Raw genomic sequence first — 19034 nt, 5'->3', positions numbered from 1 at the left:
AATATCATCCAAACAAATCACCGAACCATTGCCTACGAGTTTGTCCTACTGTTGCTGTTACTTGTCTTGCTCTGCTGCTACTGTTGTTACTATTGTCGCTTGCTCTGTTGCAACTTGCTACTGCTGTCACTACCGCTGTTCCTTGCCACTCCCGTTACTCGCTACTTTGCTGTTACTACTTTGCTTGCAGATACTAATCTTTCAGGTGTGGTTGAATCTTACACATTCAGCTGCTAATACTCGAGAGTATTCTCTCACCTCCTGTTTGGCGATCAACAAATTTGGGTCGAATACTCTACCCTCGAAAACTGCTACGATCCCACGCGCTGGTGGGCCGTCAACAACATTCTTCTAGTTTCGATTGCCGAAGAGTGCTAGCAACATTCTTGTGGTGCCGTTGCAAGGGAATGTCTGGTGTTACGGAGTCAGGAACCTCCGGCCTTCGGCAGCGGGCACGGGCGTGGGCCGGCGGCTCTCGGTCGTGTGGATGACGAGACCATCGGAGGATGCTGGCTATCTTCACCACGAGGAGCGCATGCACGTCAAACGGGTTGGCAAAGATGACCGTGAGCAGTTTGAGCGTGCGTGCATGCGTGGTGAAGATTTGCAATACGTCAGACGACGTCGCCGTCGGCGGTTGCATGCATTCTTTCTCTGTCTTGCCGGTGGCACAGAATAGTCAGGACGACGTTGGTCCGTTGACACCAGCCGGTGACAAAGGACTTGGATTGAAATCATAGATAATAAAGACTGCACCTTTGTTTGAAGAAGAACTAGAGCTACCCCCTCCCACGCTCTACAATCTGTTTTAAAAAATAATCTTTCTCACACAAACAGGTAACACCCATGTAAAATGCTGATGTTTCACACCTAGTACGTTGTTGTATACGCGAAGCATATGTGTGACCATATGCCAGGACCGGTGCAACAAGTTTTAGGACCGTATTGACATCGTATTAGCAAGCATTGGGACCATATTGATAAACTTCCTGAGTTCGAGGACCATTTTGGACCTAGCCAACAACTTCAGGGGGTAATCATGCATTTTACTCATCAGAATGTACACCCTGTGCCCATACCATAACGAAGCCCACATCCCATTCTTGTTTCCAAAACGACGCCTTCAAGAAGCTTACGGCGTCAGAGGTATCGTCACCATCCAACGGAGTTGAGGTGTTAACCCGAAAGACAATGGGAAAAGGGATGGGGAACAAGACCCGACGCCTTTGGGAAGGTGAGCGGCGCCAGCTGGTGTTGCCGCCTTCGCGACCCACAAGGTTGACAGGGTTTCCTCAGGTCATGCATCCCAGCACCCGCTCTCACCCAACGAAAACCAAAGCCCCATGTCAAAGCAGGCTGGATCTGAAAGATGAGCTCGCTAAAGAGGTGTAGCAATGTAGCTCGTCTGCCGTATTGCAAATCTTCACCACGCATGCACGCACGCTCAAACTGCTCACGGTCACCTTTGCCGACCCGTTTGACGCGCATGCGCTCCTCGACGAAGTGTTTTGGTGCAGCTGCGAGTCCATCTTGTTCATGGTGTACAAACATCTTCATCAATATCGGCTGCATCTTCCCCACTGAAAACCAGATGCTATCCCTTCCCTACTAAGAGGAGTGAAGTTGAAGACGGTGGTGAAGGGGCGCGGCCAAGGTGGAAGAAAGGTCAAGATAAGGATGTTCAAGAAGGGGTGCGAGCCCGGAGTGAAGTTGTTCGTCAAGCTCGTCATGTTTTAGTTTTATCATTTTATTTTGTTGCTTTTCTATGTCGTACGTGTCGTGTCGTGCCCGTGGACTTACCTATGTAGGGTACCCATCTATGTAAGGATACGATGATTTGCATCTTATTTATGTAAGTTATTATGTGTGTTCAAAAATGTCCGTGCCTAAAAAGATCATTTGTGTGTGTTTCCAAAAATTCATTATGGCAGTGCAAACACGCGTTTCCAACTATTAATTACAAAATAAAGGAAAACCACTCTCTCGCGTGTGCAAACATTCAGTACAAACATGCGTTTTAAACCCTAAATCAAGTCATGAGCTCACTATGTATAGACTCCTTCCCTTTTCATGTCAAAGTCTTTCCATCTGTCCTACCAGTTAACAACGCAACCTAAAACGCCACAAACCCACGCGGTGTTGGGTTCGAGTCCCAGCCGACACTGGCTCTTGGCTCTGAATTTGGTCCGCGGTGAAACCTTTTTTTTACACAAAGGAAGAGCAAAGAGTTTCATTTCATTGATCTAAGTTTCTGGATTTCTCTTTTCTCACCTTTTTCAACATTTTTCATACAATTTCAAGCTTACAAATTCCTCCAAAATTCATGCCTTTCCATACCATTTCAATATTACGCCCATTGCAATTATGATATCTAGAAATGACCAAATGTAATTGCAAATGTGTATTTGTGCTAGATCTTCGAGCTTCCTAATCTTCTGGTTCTGCCTCCTAAGCTCAATATCTACCTCCATTGCGTGCTCCGCCCTCCGTCTCTTCTTCCGAAGGTCGTGCTGCGGGCACTGCTGTTCTTGACAGGATGGACAAGCATTCTTCGTGCTCTTCTAGTAGTTCACTCATCAGAGTCATGGCCAGAGCATTGACCCAACGGAAGAAACATTTCACCTACATGAACGCTAAACATATCAACCGTATTGCTTAAGGATCCCGACCACGAAAATGGTGCAATTTCCCCGATTCTTACCCCATTCTCGCTGCACACGTAGAACGGATGATTATGGTTCTTCGGTGTGCTCGAAACCCTCCGATCAACCTGCGCCTAGCACCACGGACAAAGGAATATCGACATCTCGATGCGCTCCGGCCTTTGCATCCGCGCCGCCGTCGCTGCGCCCTACACTGCCCGGAGATGAAGGGGATCTCGACGCTGCCCTCTCAGTCGCTCGCGCCCAGCTCCTAGCTACCAACTGTGGTCGCTGCCCACCTCTGCGCGTGTCTGCCTCCGACCCCGTCCCCCGCTCGGTTGATTCGTTGCTCACCGCTGCGAGCGCGGGGGGCGCGAGCTGCCACTTTTATCGCACACCCATGGCGAGCAACGGCTCTCTGCTGGGTCCCATAAGCCACGAAAACAACAAATTTAAGGACCGTATAGAGACCATATTAACAAATATTGGGACAGTGTTGATACACTTCCTCAGTTCAAGGACCGTTTTGGTCCTAGCCAGCGAGTTCAGCGGGCAATGATGCATTTTACTCACATTCCGACTGCTTATAGCCTGTGGCTTTGTGCGTCGTCCTCGAGCCGGGCGAGGAGCTGCATCTCCTCTAAATCTTATATTTTTGCAACGGCGTGCCTTGCATCGTCATTGTTGCCTTCTCCTCGAAGGAGCATTGTGAGCTTTTTTCCAACGCCTGTGTATCTTTTGTTGTTTCTTTTTTTAGTTAGGGTGTGGCTGTATTTTTTATTGTAATCCTTACCGGATAATGGTTTTGTTAATTCAAAGTCGGGCTCTTTCTTGAGCCTTCGTTTGTTCATTGATAACAAAGGAAGTTAGACCAAACTCACCGCAGATGTCCCATCACTAGATAGCAACGTAAAGCATCTTCCCACGGACCAAAACGTGTAATTAGGACCGTTGCTTCTCAGTGAGGAAAAAGAGGAGGGAAAGTCAGGACGCGAATGAGCGCGGTGTTCTGAAAGACTGAAACTTGCAACAAGGGAAATAAACTGCCGAGCGTTTTATTACTCCTACGGTACAAGCAAGTCGGCACAAACTAGCAAAGCTACTCGAGGCTGGAGTCCACCCGGTCGACGGAGCGCGCGAAGGCCAAGATGTCTGACGAGCCGTCCGCGGCCGCCTTCCCGCCGTCCGCCGGCTTGGAGGCGACGGACTCCCGTACCAGCCTCGCCACCGTGGGGCTCAGCGAGGAGACCTCCTCGTCGGGAGACTCCTGCTGCTTCGGATGCTCGTCGTGATGCTGCGCGCTCGCCGGCATTTTGTCCGCCTGACGCTCCTCCATGGGATGGTAGATCGGGCGCGGGCTGTGGCGGTGGATGGTGTGCTGGCCGCAATCGCGATGTGAAAGCGAGGTGAATTGAGGATTTTGTGGGATACGTTATGCTTAAGTATACACGCGACTGGTTCGTCTAGATTGTTCCACGTAACACGTGTGCATCTTTCCAACTGCGGCGGTGACGCGTGTGAGCCTTCACCCCGTAGGCTTTTTTTCCATTCTTTTTAGAGAAGGGGTGTCGAAAGGGAGCTGGATACTTCACACAGTGATATCAATTTGTAATGTTTAAGATATGGTATTATTCTCATCCTGCTTCGAGGGCATCGATAAAGATAAAAGCGTATTTTATCGTTTTGAAAAATAAATATAGTTATAAATGCATGTAAAAAGAAGATGAATATATGAAATTGACTTACATTCGTCATAAGCTAAATAATGATAATCTCAAATTCAATTATTCATATCAATCAATACATATAAAAGGAGGGTCTGTAGTCGGACGAAATCAAACGATAAAAATGACTATCTTACCATCTCAGGTTGTCGGCTTGGAACCATCATATGATCGTTGAACAAAAGGAACTCTAAATCAAACAAGCATTGCTCTCACGTTAAAGCATAAAATTATCTCCTACATCTGTTGTTGTAGTAATCTGTGAGCCATGGGGACTCAACAATTTCATTTTCAAGGATATCAAGACTAGTAAAGCTTAATAGGTGAGGTATGGTTAAGTGGTGATGCTGCAGCAATCACTAAGCATTTGATATCTCTTTAACTTACAAATACAAGAATAGAAAGAGTATCTACACATAAACGGACGAGAACTAGTAATGATCACTAAGTGATTCTGAACACCTACTTTCGAGTCAATAATAATCCCACCATGTTCTCTTCTTGGTCAAATCTTACAAAAAGAGACGGTCATGGTTACGCATACGGTTTGTGTATTTTAATTGAGTTTACTTGAAGTTTGCCATAATTGGGTGTTAAACAATTTTCAAGTTGCCACATAAACGTTGTCATGGCTTTTCGAAAGATTTAACCCTACAAGGGGCAATCCAACTCATCCATCATAAACTAACCACAAGTTGTGGTGGAAAACCTCAACCTTGAGATAGCCTGAAGTGTCCTTGAAAACCCGGTGAGCAAGATATTTCGTCGACGGTAAAACAAATCCAACAAGGTCGCTCGACGTGTCGACGGTCTCGATAGGAGCCGCGTGTATCTCGTTCTCACGACACGACCGGATAAACACTACGTATGGTGGGCAGATTAAACACCCAAGTTACCCCCGGGATGGCCCCGTAAGTGGCTCTAGTTTGGACTAATACTCATGAGAAACATTGACCCGGTTTGTTGATTAATTATTCACGGGGTCCGAAAAGTCCCTATGCAAGCTTTATTAGATTGGAGAATGGTAAAATCAAAGTTAGGCATTGCCAAAAGAGTTTTAATCAAAGATGAATTATCAAGGGGGTCCTCATAACAACCCCGAGCATGTTAGAAGTGCTTGATATGAAACACAATATCGGTAGAAGGAACTAGGGCGGCAAAGGTAAAACAAAATACCGAGCAAAAGGCCAAGCCTTCCAGCTTTCACCAAGTATATAGATGCATTAATTAAATAGCAAAAATAATGTGATATCCCAAAAATATCCATGTTATCACATGGAACAACCTCACCTGCAACTAGCAACACTATAAAAGGGGATGAGCAAGCGGTAACTTAGCCAAACAATGGCTTGCTAGGATGTGAAGGGTTAGAGACTTGTCATGGCATTTTGGGATGCTTGACAAACAAGTGGTATGGAGCGAAACATAGCGATAGAAACGAGAAAACTAGCATGACAATGATAGTAGTGGTATTCAGGGTAATGATCATCTTACCTGAGATCCCGCTTGGAAGAAGAACGAATCCGTGAAGTAGATAAACGGGCGTAGTCGAACGAATCCTCACACTTTGAAATGCTTTTGGAACTCTATGCAGAAGAAGCAATCCAGAAATAAACAAATTACACGGTAAACACCACAATAGATTCATGGCATGATGCATAAATAAGTATGATGCATTCCATTTAATTATGCAAGGCATGGTAAAGCACACCAATCAAACACTACACATTAAGTGAAGTTTAATATACAGACGAAACTCCACATTTGAATTATTTAGTGCACTCTTTTGATTATTTACTTAACATGTTTAAATATTATTAAACATGGCAAGAGGTGAAGCATAAATAACCTATCTATATCTAGACATCTTACATGGGGTCGGAAACAACATATAGTATTTCTGAAACAACCCCAACTGGAAATTTAGAATTTAGTCCAGATCTGAACTAGCCATATTTTATAATTATTAAACATAAAAATAAAGTGCACCATGTTATTGTACACGTTAATCTAGGCAATTTGCATATATAGATCATACAAAACGGGCAACAACCTAAAAGTTATGACCAACACAAGATAAAATGACATGACTGCAAAATTCATGCAAACAACAACCACAGACATTTCAAATCATGATGCAACGAGATATTATGAAACTACATGAAATTCTAGGCAAGTTAGTGTCGGAGTTGAAGATCTGCGTCCCCGGACCTCTCCAAAGAACAAGGTTCAAATACTTGGGGACTTTGTTTGGCAACCTGCAACACAACGGTAAACACGGAAAGATCGACGATGAGCCCACTCCTTCTCACCACGCAAGAACTAGACGCCCGAGCTACCCAAGTTCGGGCCACCGTGTGGTGTAAAGCCCTACTCTTGCTTGTGTTCTATTGCACTAATTGTAGATCTTGTGGCTGGAGTACACGAGATCTCGGGGAGAGAATGGCTCATTCCCTTTACATGGATGTGGCCATGTGTAATGCCCAAGATGCAGTCCTATCCTTATTTTGGTGCAAGGACCTCGACAGGGATAGAAACGCATCACGTCGTTTCGCAAGAATGGATATCATTACAAGTACATGTACTGAAAAGATGAGTATAAGGAGTTGGCTTACACTCACCACAAGCTACATCAGAGTCACATCAGTACAATACATACAAGCATCATGAAGAAGAGCAGGCCCGTCTACACACAAAAACAAACGATAAAATAAAAGAGGGGGGAGATCTACGCATAGTAGACGTGAACTCATAATGATCAATTGAATGATCCTGAACACCTACTTACGTCAGACATAACCCCAATGTGTCCTCAGTCGGAGAAAGGAACTCACGAGAGAGACAGTCACGGTTACACACACAGTTGGCATATTTTAATTAAGTTTACTTCAGGTTGTCTAGAACTGTATGTTAAACAAACTTTTCACGTTGCCACATAACTACGGGCACGGTTTTGTGAAATATTTAACCCTGCAGGGGTGCTCCAACTAGTCCATCACAAACTACCACACGCTGCGACGGAATGACCTTGATTAGGAAAACCCGTGATCTCCTCGGGTTCCTATTGGAAAACCTCAACCTCGAGAGAACCCAAAGCATCCTCGGAATCCCTCACACAAGACGCTCAATAAAGGTAAAACAAGTCCAGCAAGGCCGCCCGACGTGCCGACAATCCCGATAGGAGCCGCGTATATCGTTCTGAGGGCACGACCTGATGGGCAAGACGTCGGGTTGGCTAAACCCTGGGTGACCGGGGGACGCTGGACATCGCCCGGTTTGGATCAACACTCATGAGGAACACTGGCCCGGGGGTTGATTAATTACTCTGCGGGTGTCGGCGGGTCCCTATGCATTTTTATTAGGTTATTAGGCAAATGTAGTACCAAAGTTGGGCCTTGCTAGTCGAGTTTTATCCCAAAACGAGAATCTAGGGGGTCCTCATAACAACCCCAAGCATGTTATGAGCGCTCATTTATGGAACATAACACCAGTAGCCGAAACTAAGGCGACAAAGGTGGAACAAAACACCAGGCTAGAAAGCCAAGCCTTCCACCTTTTACCAAGTGTATAGGTGCATTAACTTAAATAGCATTTAATAGGGTGATATAACAAGGAACCCATGTGATCACAAGGAAGCAACTGCACCTGCAACTAACAATGCTAACACATGGTTAATCAAGCGGTAACATAGCCAATCAGTGGTTTGCTAGGTAGTGAACAGGTTGAGGGTTTTCATGGCAATGGTGGGAGGCTGATATTTAACACGTGGTAGGCAACGAGTGATGACCCACAAGTGTAGGGGATCTATCATAGTCCTTTCAATAAGTAAGAGTGTCGAACCTAATGAGGAGGAGAAGGAACTGACAAGTGGTTTTCAGCAAGGTATTCTCTGCACGCACTGAAATTATCGGTAACAGATAGTTTGGTGATAAGATAATTCGTAGCGGGTAGCAAGTAACAATAGTAACAAAGGTGCAGCAAGATGGCCCAATCCCTTTTGTAGCAAGGGACAAGCCTGGACGAACTCTTATATGAGGTAAAGCGCTCCCGAGGACACATGGGAATTTCTGTCAAGCTAGATCATGTTCATATGATTCACGTTTGCTACTTTGATAGTTTGATATGTGGGTGGACCGGTGCTTGGGTGCTGTCCTTACTTGGACAAACATCCCACTTATGATTAACCCCTCTCGCAAGCATCCGCAACTATGAAACAAGAATTAAGACAAAGTCTAATCATAGCATTAAACTACTGGATCCAAATCAGCCCCTTACGAAGCAATGCATAAACTAGGGTTTAAGCTTCTGTCACTCTAGCAACCCATCATCTACTTATTACTCCCTCCGTTCCTAAATATAAGACCTTTTAGAGATTTCACTATAAACTACATACAGATGTACATAGACATATTTTAGAGTATAGATTCACTCATTTTGCTCCGTATGTAGTCTCCTAGTGAGATCACTAAAAGGTCTTATATTTTGGAACGGAGGAAGTACTTCCCAATGCCTTCCTCTAGGCCCAAATAATCCTGAAGTGTTATGTAGTCGACGTTCACATAACACCACTAGAGGAAAGACAACATACAACGCATCAAAATATCGAACGAATACCAAATGCACATGACTACTTATAGCAAGACTTATCCCATGTCCTCAGGAACAAACGTAACTACTCACAAAGCATAATTATGTTCATGATCAGAGAGGTATTGAATAGCATTAAGTATATGAACATATGATCTTCCACCGAGTAATCCAACTAGCATCAACTACAAAGAGTAATTAACACTACTAGCAACCTTACAAGTACCAATCGGAGTCGCGAGACGGAGATTGGGTACAAGAGATGAACTAGGGTTTGGAGATGAGATGGTGCTGATGAATCCAGTGAGAGGAGTGTTGGTGATGACGATGGCGACGATTTCCCCCTCCGGGAGGGAAGTTTCCCCGGCAGGACGGCCTTGCCGGGGCTCTAGATTGGTTCTGCTCAAGTTCCGCCTCGTGGCGGCGGCGATTCTTCCCGAAAGCTCTCTCTTAATATTTTCTAGGATGAAACCCTCCTTATAGAATAAGATGGGAGCCGGAGGGGTAGCAGGGGGGCCACAAGCCACCCAGGCGCGCCTAGGGGGTAGGCCGCGCCTGGCAGGCTTGTGACCTCCTGGTGGCTCCCCTCGAGTACTTCTTCCGCTCAGTATTTGTTATATATTCCAAAATAATTCCTTGTTGATTTTCATGGCTTTTGCAGTTGTGCAGAATAGGTATCTAAAACTTGCTCCTTTTCCAGCCCAGAATTCCAGCTGCCGGCATTCTCCCTCTTCATGTAAACCTTATAAAATAAGAGAGAAAAGGCATAAGTATTGTACAAAAATGTGTAATAATAGCCCATAATGCGATAAATATCAACATAAAAGCATGATACAAAATGGACGTATCAACTCCCCAAGCTTAGACCTCGCTTGTCCTCAAGCGGAAATCAAGATCAATAAATATGCCCACATGTTTAGAGATAGAGGTGTCGATAAAACAAAATACGGACATGCTAAAACTCATATTTAGAACAACGATATCTTCATATAATCTCTTGTGCTAAAGTGACAATTCCTTCACAATGTAAAGTATGGATCAAGAACCTTATTGAGAATTAACAACCAATAGTCTTTAGTCATTGAAGCAATTGCAATTTATCATAACATCGGAAAGAGTCAAATAAGAGCTTGTAAAGCAAATCCACATACTCAATCATCTTTTAATCTTCTACACTTGCTAAAACTCACGCGGTACACATGAGATCAAAGTTTCAGTTGGACACAGAGAAAGATTGGGGCTTATAGTTTCGCCTCCCAACTATTTACCTCAAGGGTGAAGTCATCAATAATAATTCATGAAGACTTACTTCCAAGTTGACATATGAATATAGATGTTTCCCTAGCACATGACGCTAGCCAAGATAATGGCGAAATAAGGAATTGGTATCGATCACCAGGACTCTTTTAAAGATAAAAATTAGAGGTACAAGATAGGCCCTTCGCAGAGGGAAGCAGAGGTTGTCATGCGCTTTTGAGGTTTGGATGTGTGGTCTCTTAGTGTGAAGGAACGTCACTTTATATTGCCTCCTGTGATAAAGAACTTTATTATGTAGTCTGTCACTTTTATGTCTTCCTCATCACAGGTTCGTACAAAGCTTATTTTCCACACACTAATAGATCATACATATTTAGGGAGCAATTTTTATTGCTTGCACCAATGACAACTTACTTGAGGTATCTTATTCAATGCATAGGTAGGTATGGTGGACTCTCATGGCAAAACTGGGTTGAGGGTTTATGGATGCACAAGTAGTATCTCTACTTAGTGCGGGAGTTTTGGCTGATATGAGGTGGAAGCAAGCGTCACATGCTAAGGGATCTCTAGTCATATAACATTGTTCAGAACCAAGCAAACACAATTCATTATGTTGTCTTCCTTGTCCACCATCTACCTCTTAGCATGTAATAGTTTAATGAGTGTTCACAATCATAGACCGTGTCAAAGATGATATATTTACATGGGAACCTCTCTTTCTTTATTACTTCCTATTAATTGCAACAATGACCAAGGTCTACGTTTGTCCACCCACAACAAGTTTCAATAAACATTCTTTTTATATGTGAAGCCATCACTTCCCATAAGATCATTACATGATCTTTCATGCTTTTGTTCTTTTATTATTCTTTTCTTTATATCATGGCATGAAGCAAGGCCCTTAACTAAAACACTCATTATAACTCACGAACTCGATTACACTGGGGGAAACACAAAGTAAAACTCAAGCCTAGATCATACTAAGAACTTTATTCTACTAGAGAAAGATAAAACCAAAAAGGATCGAACTAAGAAAAAGGTAAAGGCAAAATATGTGATGATGATATGATACCGGGGCATCTCCCCCAAGCTTGGCACAAGCCAAGGGGAGTGCCCATACCCGTGTTTAATTGTCTTCCTTCAGAGGTGATGGTGTTGAAGCAATCCTGTCTTTTAGTTCCAAGAGGGCCATCAATCTTCGATTTATACTTTGGAGCTCTGTGATGCGTTTCTCCAGCAAAATAACTTCACGCGCGAGATAAGTATTGCGAACACGAGTTATTTCACAAAACCTCAAGAATTCGATCAAGGATGGAGATAGTAGGTGGACGTAGGATCGGAGGAAATCCTCTTCCTTAGCTTCTTCCTTGTTGAGCACAGATTGCCCTTCGTCCAACGCCGGATTCTCCTCCTTAGTTTTGCCCTTGGTTTTTTCCAGCAGTTCTTCCTTAGCCTCCGTGACTTCCACTCTTTTGAGATCAGCATTTACTTATTCATAGACTTGAGGGAAATCGTTCTCCCCGACAGATTCCTGAGACGACATCCTTGCCCTAAATCTGCGGCAGAAACAGGCTCGAAATGAAAACATAGGATATTTGCGTGATACGAGGGTCAGACCTTTCGGGAGAATATATAATGAATTTTTACCGACCGAAAGGAGTATTCCACCAGAAAATGGAGTCCGGGAGACACACGAGGTGCTCACAAGCCCCCAGGCGGGCACAGGGGGTAGGGCGCGCCTGGCTGGCTCGTCGCCTCCTCGTGCGCTTTCAGGACTACTATAAATTTTTCTATTTTTCTAAAATTCCAAAATAGAGAAAAATTGCTATTGGAAAAGTTTTGGAGTCGGTTTACTTACCGCATCACATACCTCTTCCTTTTTTGAGTCTGAAACAGGCTGATAGATATCCCTTATGTACTCTTCTGGAGTTATGGTATTAATAATATTGCTTTCAACATTTATGGGAGTACGTGAGATATAATGCTTGATTCTTTGCCCATTTACAACTCTCGAAAAATTACCTTCAGCGTTGTTGATTTTTATGCCACCGGAACGATTAACTTCTTCGACAATGTAAGGACCTTCCCATTTAGAGAGAAGCTTGCCTGCAAAAAATCTTAAATGAGAATTGTATAGAAAGACATAATCACCTACATTGAACTCACGTTTTTGTATCCTTTTATCATGCCACCTCTTAACCTTTTCTTTAAACAACTTGGCATTTTCATATGCCTGAGTTCTCCATTCATCAAGTGAGCTAATATCAAATAACCTCTTCTCACGAGCAAGTTTGAAATAAAAGTTGAGCTCTTTGATTGCCCAATAAGCCTTATGCTCTAGCTCAAGAGGTAAATGACATGCTTTACCGTAAACCATTTTGTACGGAGAGATGCCCATGGGATTCTTATAAGCAGTTCTATAAGGCCACAGTGCATCATCAAGCTTCTTAGACCAATTCTTTCTAGACCTATTAACATGCTTTTGCAGAATTAGTTTAATCTCTCTATTACTTAACTCTACTTGACCGCTGGACTGAGGGTGATTAGGAGATGCAATTCTATGGTTGACATCATACTTAGCAAGCGTTTTACGGAAAGCACCATGAATAAAATGTGAACCACCATCAGTCATCAAATATTCGGGGACTCCAAATCTAGGGAAAATAACTTCTTTAAGCATCCTAATGGAGGTGTTATGATCAGCAGTACTAGTTGGGATAGCTTCTACCAACTTAGTAACGTAATCAACAGCAACTAGAATATGAGTGTACCCGTTGCACTTCGGAAAAGGTCCCATATAATCAAAACCCCAAACATCAAATGGTTCAATGACAAGTGAATAATTCATAGACATTTCCTGACGTTTACTGATATTACCTATTCTTTGGCATTCATCACAAGACAAGACAAACTTACGTGCATCCTTGAAGAGAGTAGGCCAATAGAAACTGGATTGCAATACCTTGTGTGCAGTTCTATCTCCCGCATGGTGTCCTCCGTAAGCGCCGGAGTGACACTTCTGTAGGATCTGTCCGTGTTCATGCTCAGGTACACACCGTCTAATAACATCATCTACTCCTTTATAAAGGTGAGGATCATCCCAAAAGTAAAGTCTCAAATCAAGGAAGAATTTCTTCTTTTGTTGGTATGTGAAACTAGATGGTATATATTTAGCAACAATATAATTTGCATAATCAGCATACCATGGTGTACTACGTGAGGCATTGATGACATTCAATTTCTCATCAGGAAAGCTATCACCAATAGGTTGTGGGTCATCAAGAACATTCTCCAACCTAGACAATTATCTGCTACAGGGTTCTCAGCACCCTTCTATCAACAACATGCAAATCAAATTCTTGTAGCAAGAGACCCCATCTAATAAGTCTAGGTTTAGCATATTTCTTTTCCATGAGATACTTAATAGTAGCATGATCAGTGTGAATAGTAACCTTGGAATCAACAATATAAGATCTGAACTTATCACATGCAAACACGACTACGAAAAATTCTTTTTTAGTAGTAGCATAGTTTCTTTGGGCACTGTCTAGAGTTTTACTAGCATAATGAATAACATTCAATTTCTTATCAACTCTTTGTCCTAGAACAACACCAACAACATAATCACTAGCATCATACATAATTTCAAAAGGTAGGTTCCAATCAGGTGGTTGAACAATAGGTACAGTTATCAAGGCCTTCTTAAGTATTTCAAATGTTCCTCACAATCATCGTCAAAAACAAAAGGAATATCTTTTTGCAAGAGATTGGTAAGAGGCCTAGAAATCTTAGAGAAGTCTTTAATGAACCTTCTATAGAAACCAACATGACCAATGAAATTTCTTATACCTTTAATGTCTGTAGGGCATGCCAATTTCTCGATCGCATCAACTTTAGCATTCTCGACTTCAATACCTCTTTCAGAAATTTTATGTCCTAGGACGATGCCTTCATTAACCATAAAGTGGCACTTCTCCCAATTCAAGATAAGGTTGGTATCTTTACATCTCTGCGAAACTCGATCAAGGTTTCTCAAGCAATCATCAAAAGAAGATCCGTAAACGGAGAAATCATCCATGAAAACCTCAACAATCTTTTCACCAAAGTCAGAGAATATAGCCATCATACATCTTTGAAAGGTAGCAGGTGCATTACATAGACCAAAAGGCATACGTCTATAAGCAAAGGTACTGAAAGGGCATGTAAAAGTGGTTTTCTCCTAATCAGATTGTGCAACAGGTATTTGGGAGAAACCAGAATAACCATCTAGAAAGCAAAAGTGTGTGTGTTTAGACAATCTTTCTAGCATTTGGTCAATAAAAGGCAAAGGGTAATGATCTTTCCTAGTGGCTTTATTCAATTTCCTAAAATCAATTACCATCCTATAGCCAGTAACAATTCTCTGTGGGATCAATTCATCTTTATCATTAGGGACAACTATAATACCTCCCTTCTTAGGGACGCAATGCACCGGACTTACCCAATCACTATGCGAAACATGATAGATAATACCTGCTTCTAGGAGCTTTAGTATTTTTTTTCTTACCACCTCTTTCATCTTAGGATTTAATCTTCGTTAATGATCGGCAACTGGTTTGGAATCAGGATCAGTTTTGATTTTATGCTGGCATAGAGTGGGACTAATGACCTTAAGTTCATCAAGAGTATATCCAATAGCAGCACGGTGCTTCCTTAGAGTTTTCAATAATTTCTTTTCTTCATGCTCTGAAAGGTTAGCACTAATAATAACATGATATATCTCTTTTTTATCAAGATAAGCATACTTAAGAGTATCTGGTAACTGTTTAAGCTCAAACACAGGATCACCCTTTGGTGGAGGTGGATCTCCAAGTAATTCAACAGGTAAATTATTCTTGAGGATGGATGTTGTTCAAAGATAACTCTATCTATCTCATTCCTTTCATCCATATGCATATCATTTTCATGCTCAAGCAAGTATTGCTCTAAAGGATCAGTAGGAGGCACATCAATAGAAGCTAGAGCAATAATTTCATCCTTACTAGACAATTCTTTTTCATGAGGTTGTCTACCAAACTTGGAAAAATTAAATTTATGTGACACACCTTCAAAGCCAACAGTGACAGTTTGTTTCTCACAATTAATCTGAGCATTAACAATATTGAGAAAAGGTCTACCAAATATGATGGGACAAAAGCTACCTTGTGTGGTAGCAAGAACAAGAAAATCAGTAGGATACTTAGTTTTACCACACAAGACTTCAACATCTCTAACAATTCCCACAGGGCATATAGTAACTCTATTGGCAAGTTGAATAGTAAGATGAATGAATTCCATCTCGACAGGTGCAATCTTATCTTTAATTTCATTATATAAAGATCAAGGTATTGCACTAACACTAGCAACCATGTCACATAAAACCATGATAACAATGATCTCCTGTCTTAACAGAAACAACAGGCATGCCAACAACATGCTTATGTTTGTCTCTAGCATGAGGTTTAGCAATTCTAGCAGCATCTTCACAGAAGTGAATAACATGCCCATCAACATTATCGACCAAGAGATCTTTGATAATAGCAATGCTAGGTTCAACTTTAATTTGCTCAGGGGGTGTAGGTGTTCTAATATAGCCCTTACGTATCACAGTTGAAGCTTTAGCATGATCCTTTATTCTAATAGGGAAAGGTGGTTTCTCAATGTAACCACTAGGAACAATAGGATCATTATAAGCAATGACTTTCTCTTCAACTGGATTGGGTTTTACTACATTGACTTCTATGGGACGATGATATTTAAATGATACACATAATGAAGCAGCAAATGATACACATAATGAAGCTACTATCTCAGAGTCAAGTCCATGTTTAGCGCTAAAATCACGAAAAGTATTTGTTTTAGCGAAGGATTTAACGCAGTCAAACTTAAGATTCATACCTGACTCCTTACCTTTATCAATCTCCCAATCTTCAGAGTTGCGTTTAATGCTTTCCAATAAATTCCATGTGAAGTCAATATCTCTCTTCATAAAAGAACCGGTACAAGAAGTGTCAAGCATGGTGCGATTATCATGAGAAAGCCAAGCATAAATGTTCTGAATAATAATTTCTCTCGAGAGCTCATGGTTGGGGCATGAATATAACATTGACTTAAGCCTCCCCAAGATTGAGCGATACTTTCTGTATCACGAGGCCAAAAATTATAGATGTAATTCCGATCACGATGTACCAAATGCATAGGATAAAACTTTTGATGAAATTCCCATGATCCAGTATCATGACATAGCCTATACCATGTCAATGCTTTACCCCTCAAATATAAGGGAAAGACCTTCTTCTTGACCTCATCCTCGGGCAGACCTGCAAGCTTAAATAAACCACAAACTTCATCTACATAGATTAGATGCAAGTCGGGATGTGATGTTCCAACAATTTCTCTAGCATACCCGAAGGAATTTCATAATAAATATTTTCAGTAGGTGCAGTAGGTTGAGGAGCAAATCCTTGTGCTTCCGGTCGAGGTGAAGATACCCCAAACAAGCTCCTCAAAGAATTAGTTTCCATAGTGACAAGTGATAATAAATTTCACCACACTCTATAAATGTTTCCTTACCAAATTCCACTTACCAAAGGCGCTTCACTCCCCGGCAAAGGCGCCAGAAAAGAGTCTTGATGACCCACAAGTATAGGGGATCTATCATAGTCCTTTCGATAAGTAAGAGTGTCGAACCCAACGAGGAGCAGAAGGAACTGACAAGTGGTTTTCAACAAGGTATTCTCTGCACGCACTGAAATTATCGGTAACAGATAGTTGTGTGATAAGATAATTCGTAGCGGGTAGCAAGTCACAATAGTAACAAAGGTGCAGCAAGATGGCCCAATCCCTTTTGTAGCAAGGGACAAGCCTGGACGAACTCTTATATGAGGTAAAGCGCTCCCGAGGACACATGGGAATTTCTGTCAAGCTAGTTTTCATCATGTTCATATGATTCGCGTTCGCTACTTTGATAGTTTGATATGTGGGTGGACCGGTGCTTGGGTGCTGTACTTACTTGGAAAAACATCCCACTTATGATTAACCCCTCTCGCAAGCATCCGCAACTATGAAACAAGAATTAAGACAAAGTCTAATCATAGCATTAAACTACTGGATCCAAATCAGCCCCTTACGAAGCAACGCATAAACTAGGGTTTAAGCTTCTGTCACTCTAGCAACCCATCATCTACTTATTACTTCCCAATGCCTTCCTCTAGGCCCAAATAATGCTGAAGTGTTATGTAGTCGACATTCACATAACACCAGTATAGGAAAGACAACATACAACGCATCAAAATATCGAACGAATACCAAATTCACATGACTACTTATAGCAAGACTTATCCCATGTCCTCAGGAACAAACGTAACTACTCACAAAGCATAATTATGTTCATGATCAGAGAGGTATTGAATAGCATTAAGGATCTGAACATATGATCTTCCACCGAGTAATCCAACTAGCATCAACTACAAAGAGTAATTAACACTACTAGCAACCTTACAAGTACCAATCGGAGTCGCGAGACGGAGATTGGGTACAAGAGATGAACTAGGGTTTGGACATGAGATGGTGCTGATGAACATGTTGATGGAGATGAGTCCCCTACGATGAGAGGAGTGTTGGTGATGACGATGGTGACGATTTCCCCCTCCGGGAGGGAAGTTTCCCCGGCAAGACGGCCCTGCCGGAGCTCTAGATTGGTTTTGCTCAAGTTCCGCCTCGTGACGGCGGCGATTCTTCCCGAAAGCTCTGTCTTGAGTTTTTTTTTCTGGGATGAAACCCTCCTTATAGCATAAGATGGGAGCCGGAGGGTAGCAGGGGGCCCACAAGCCACCCAGGCGCGCCCAGGGGGTAGGTCGCGCCTGGCAGGCTTGTGGCCTCCTGGTGGCTCCTCTCGAGTACTTCCTCCACCCAATATTTTTTATATATTCCAAAATAATTCCTCGTTCATTTTCAAGGCTTTTGGAGTTGTGCATAATAGGTATCTCAAACTTGCTCCTTTTCCAGCCCAGAATTCCAGCTGCTGGCATTCTCCCTCTTCATGTAAACCTTATAAAATAAGAGAGAAAAGGCATAAGTATTGTACCAAAATGTGTAATAACAACCAATAATGTGACAAATATCAACATAAAAGCATGATAAAAAATGGACGTATCAACGAGACATAACGATTGGAAACGATACAACTAGCATGGCAATGATAGTAATGGTATCTAGGGAAATGATCATCTTGCCCGACATCCATCTTGGAAGAAGAACGACTCCGTGAAGCAGACGAACTGAAGTAGTCGAACGGGTCCTCATATTCTGACACGCTTCTGGAACTCTATCGAGACAAAGCAAACCAAAAACAAGCATCAACACACGATATTCACCACAACACATGCACGACATGATGCACCACACATATGATCCATGGGAAATTTCAAGTATGCAAGGAATGGCTCAATATGCAACGAGTTGCATATTGACGAAACTCCCCATTTAATTATTTAGTTCACTCCCGTTTATTTACGCGACAATATTAAATGTTGTTAAACATGGCAAGAGGTGAAGCATGTGATTCTACACGTCATTCTAGTTGGTCTACACATATAGCTCATTTGATCAGAGCTACGGTTCAAAAGATATGATCACCGCAAGATATGATGCCATGAATGCAATATGTATGAGGATGCCAGTCACAAGCACTCCTAATAATACAGGCAGCAAGATAAAATGAACCTACCCGAGATTCTAAGAAAGTTTCATATAGGACACGATCAAAACGAAGCAACGTTTCAACAAAAACAAGCTAAACAAGAAA

The 19034-nt window shown here is 42.3% G+C and overlaps 1 protein-coding gene across 1 annotated transcript; it reads right to left on the bottom strand.

Annotated features, from left to right (window-relative positions):
• Window positions 1-3508: 3508 nt before the first annotated feature.
• LOC123397271 lies at window positions 3509-4266 on the bottom strand. Its single transcript, XM_045091885.1, has one exon. The coding sequence runs from the start codon at window positions 3976-3978 to the stop codon at window positions 3742-3744; it is 237 nt and encodes a 78-aa protein (XP_044947820.1). The 5' UTR covers window positions 3979-4266; the 3' UTR covers window positions 3509-3741.
• Between the last annotated feature and the right edge of the window lie 14768 nt (window positions 4267-19034).

Source organism: Hordeum vulgare, chromosome 5H (assembly GCF_904849725.1).
Source record: "Hordeum vulgare subsp. vulgare chromosome 5H, MorexV3_pseudomolecules_assembly, whole genome shotgun sequence".
In the NCBI taxonomy this organism is placed as follows: Eukaryota; Viridiplantae; Streptophyta; class Magnoliopsida; order Poales; family Poaceae; genus Hordeum; species Hordeum vulgare.
The sequence above is the reverse complement of the archived record's forward strand: the minus strand, read 5'-3'. Positions and strand labels throughout refer to the sequence as shown.

Excerpts from the sequence above, each read along its gene's own strand:
- LOC123397271 (XM_045091885.1), bottom strand. The coding sequence starts at position 3,978 with ATGGAGGAGCGTCAGGCGGACAAAATGCCGGCGAGCGCGCAGCATCAC.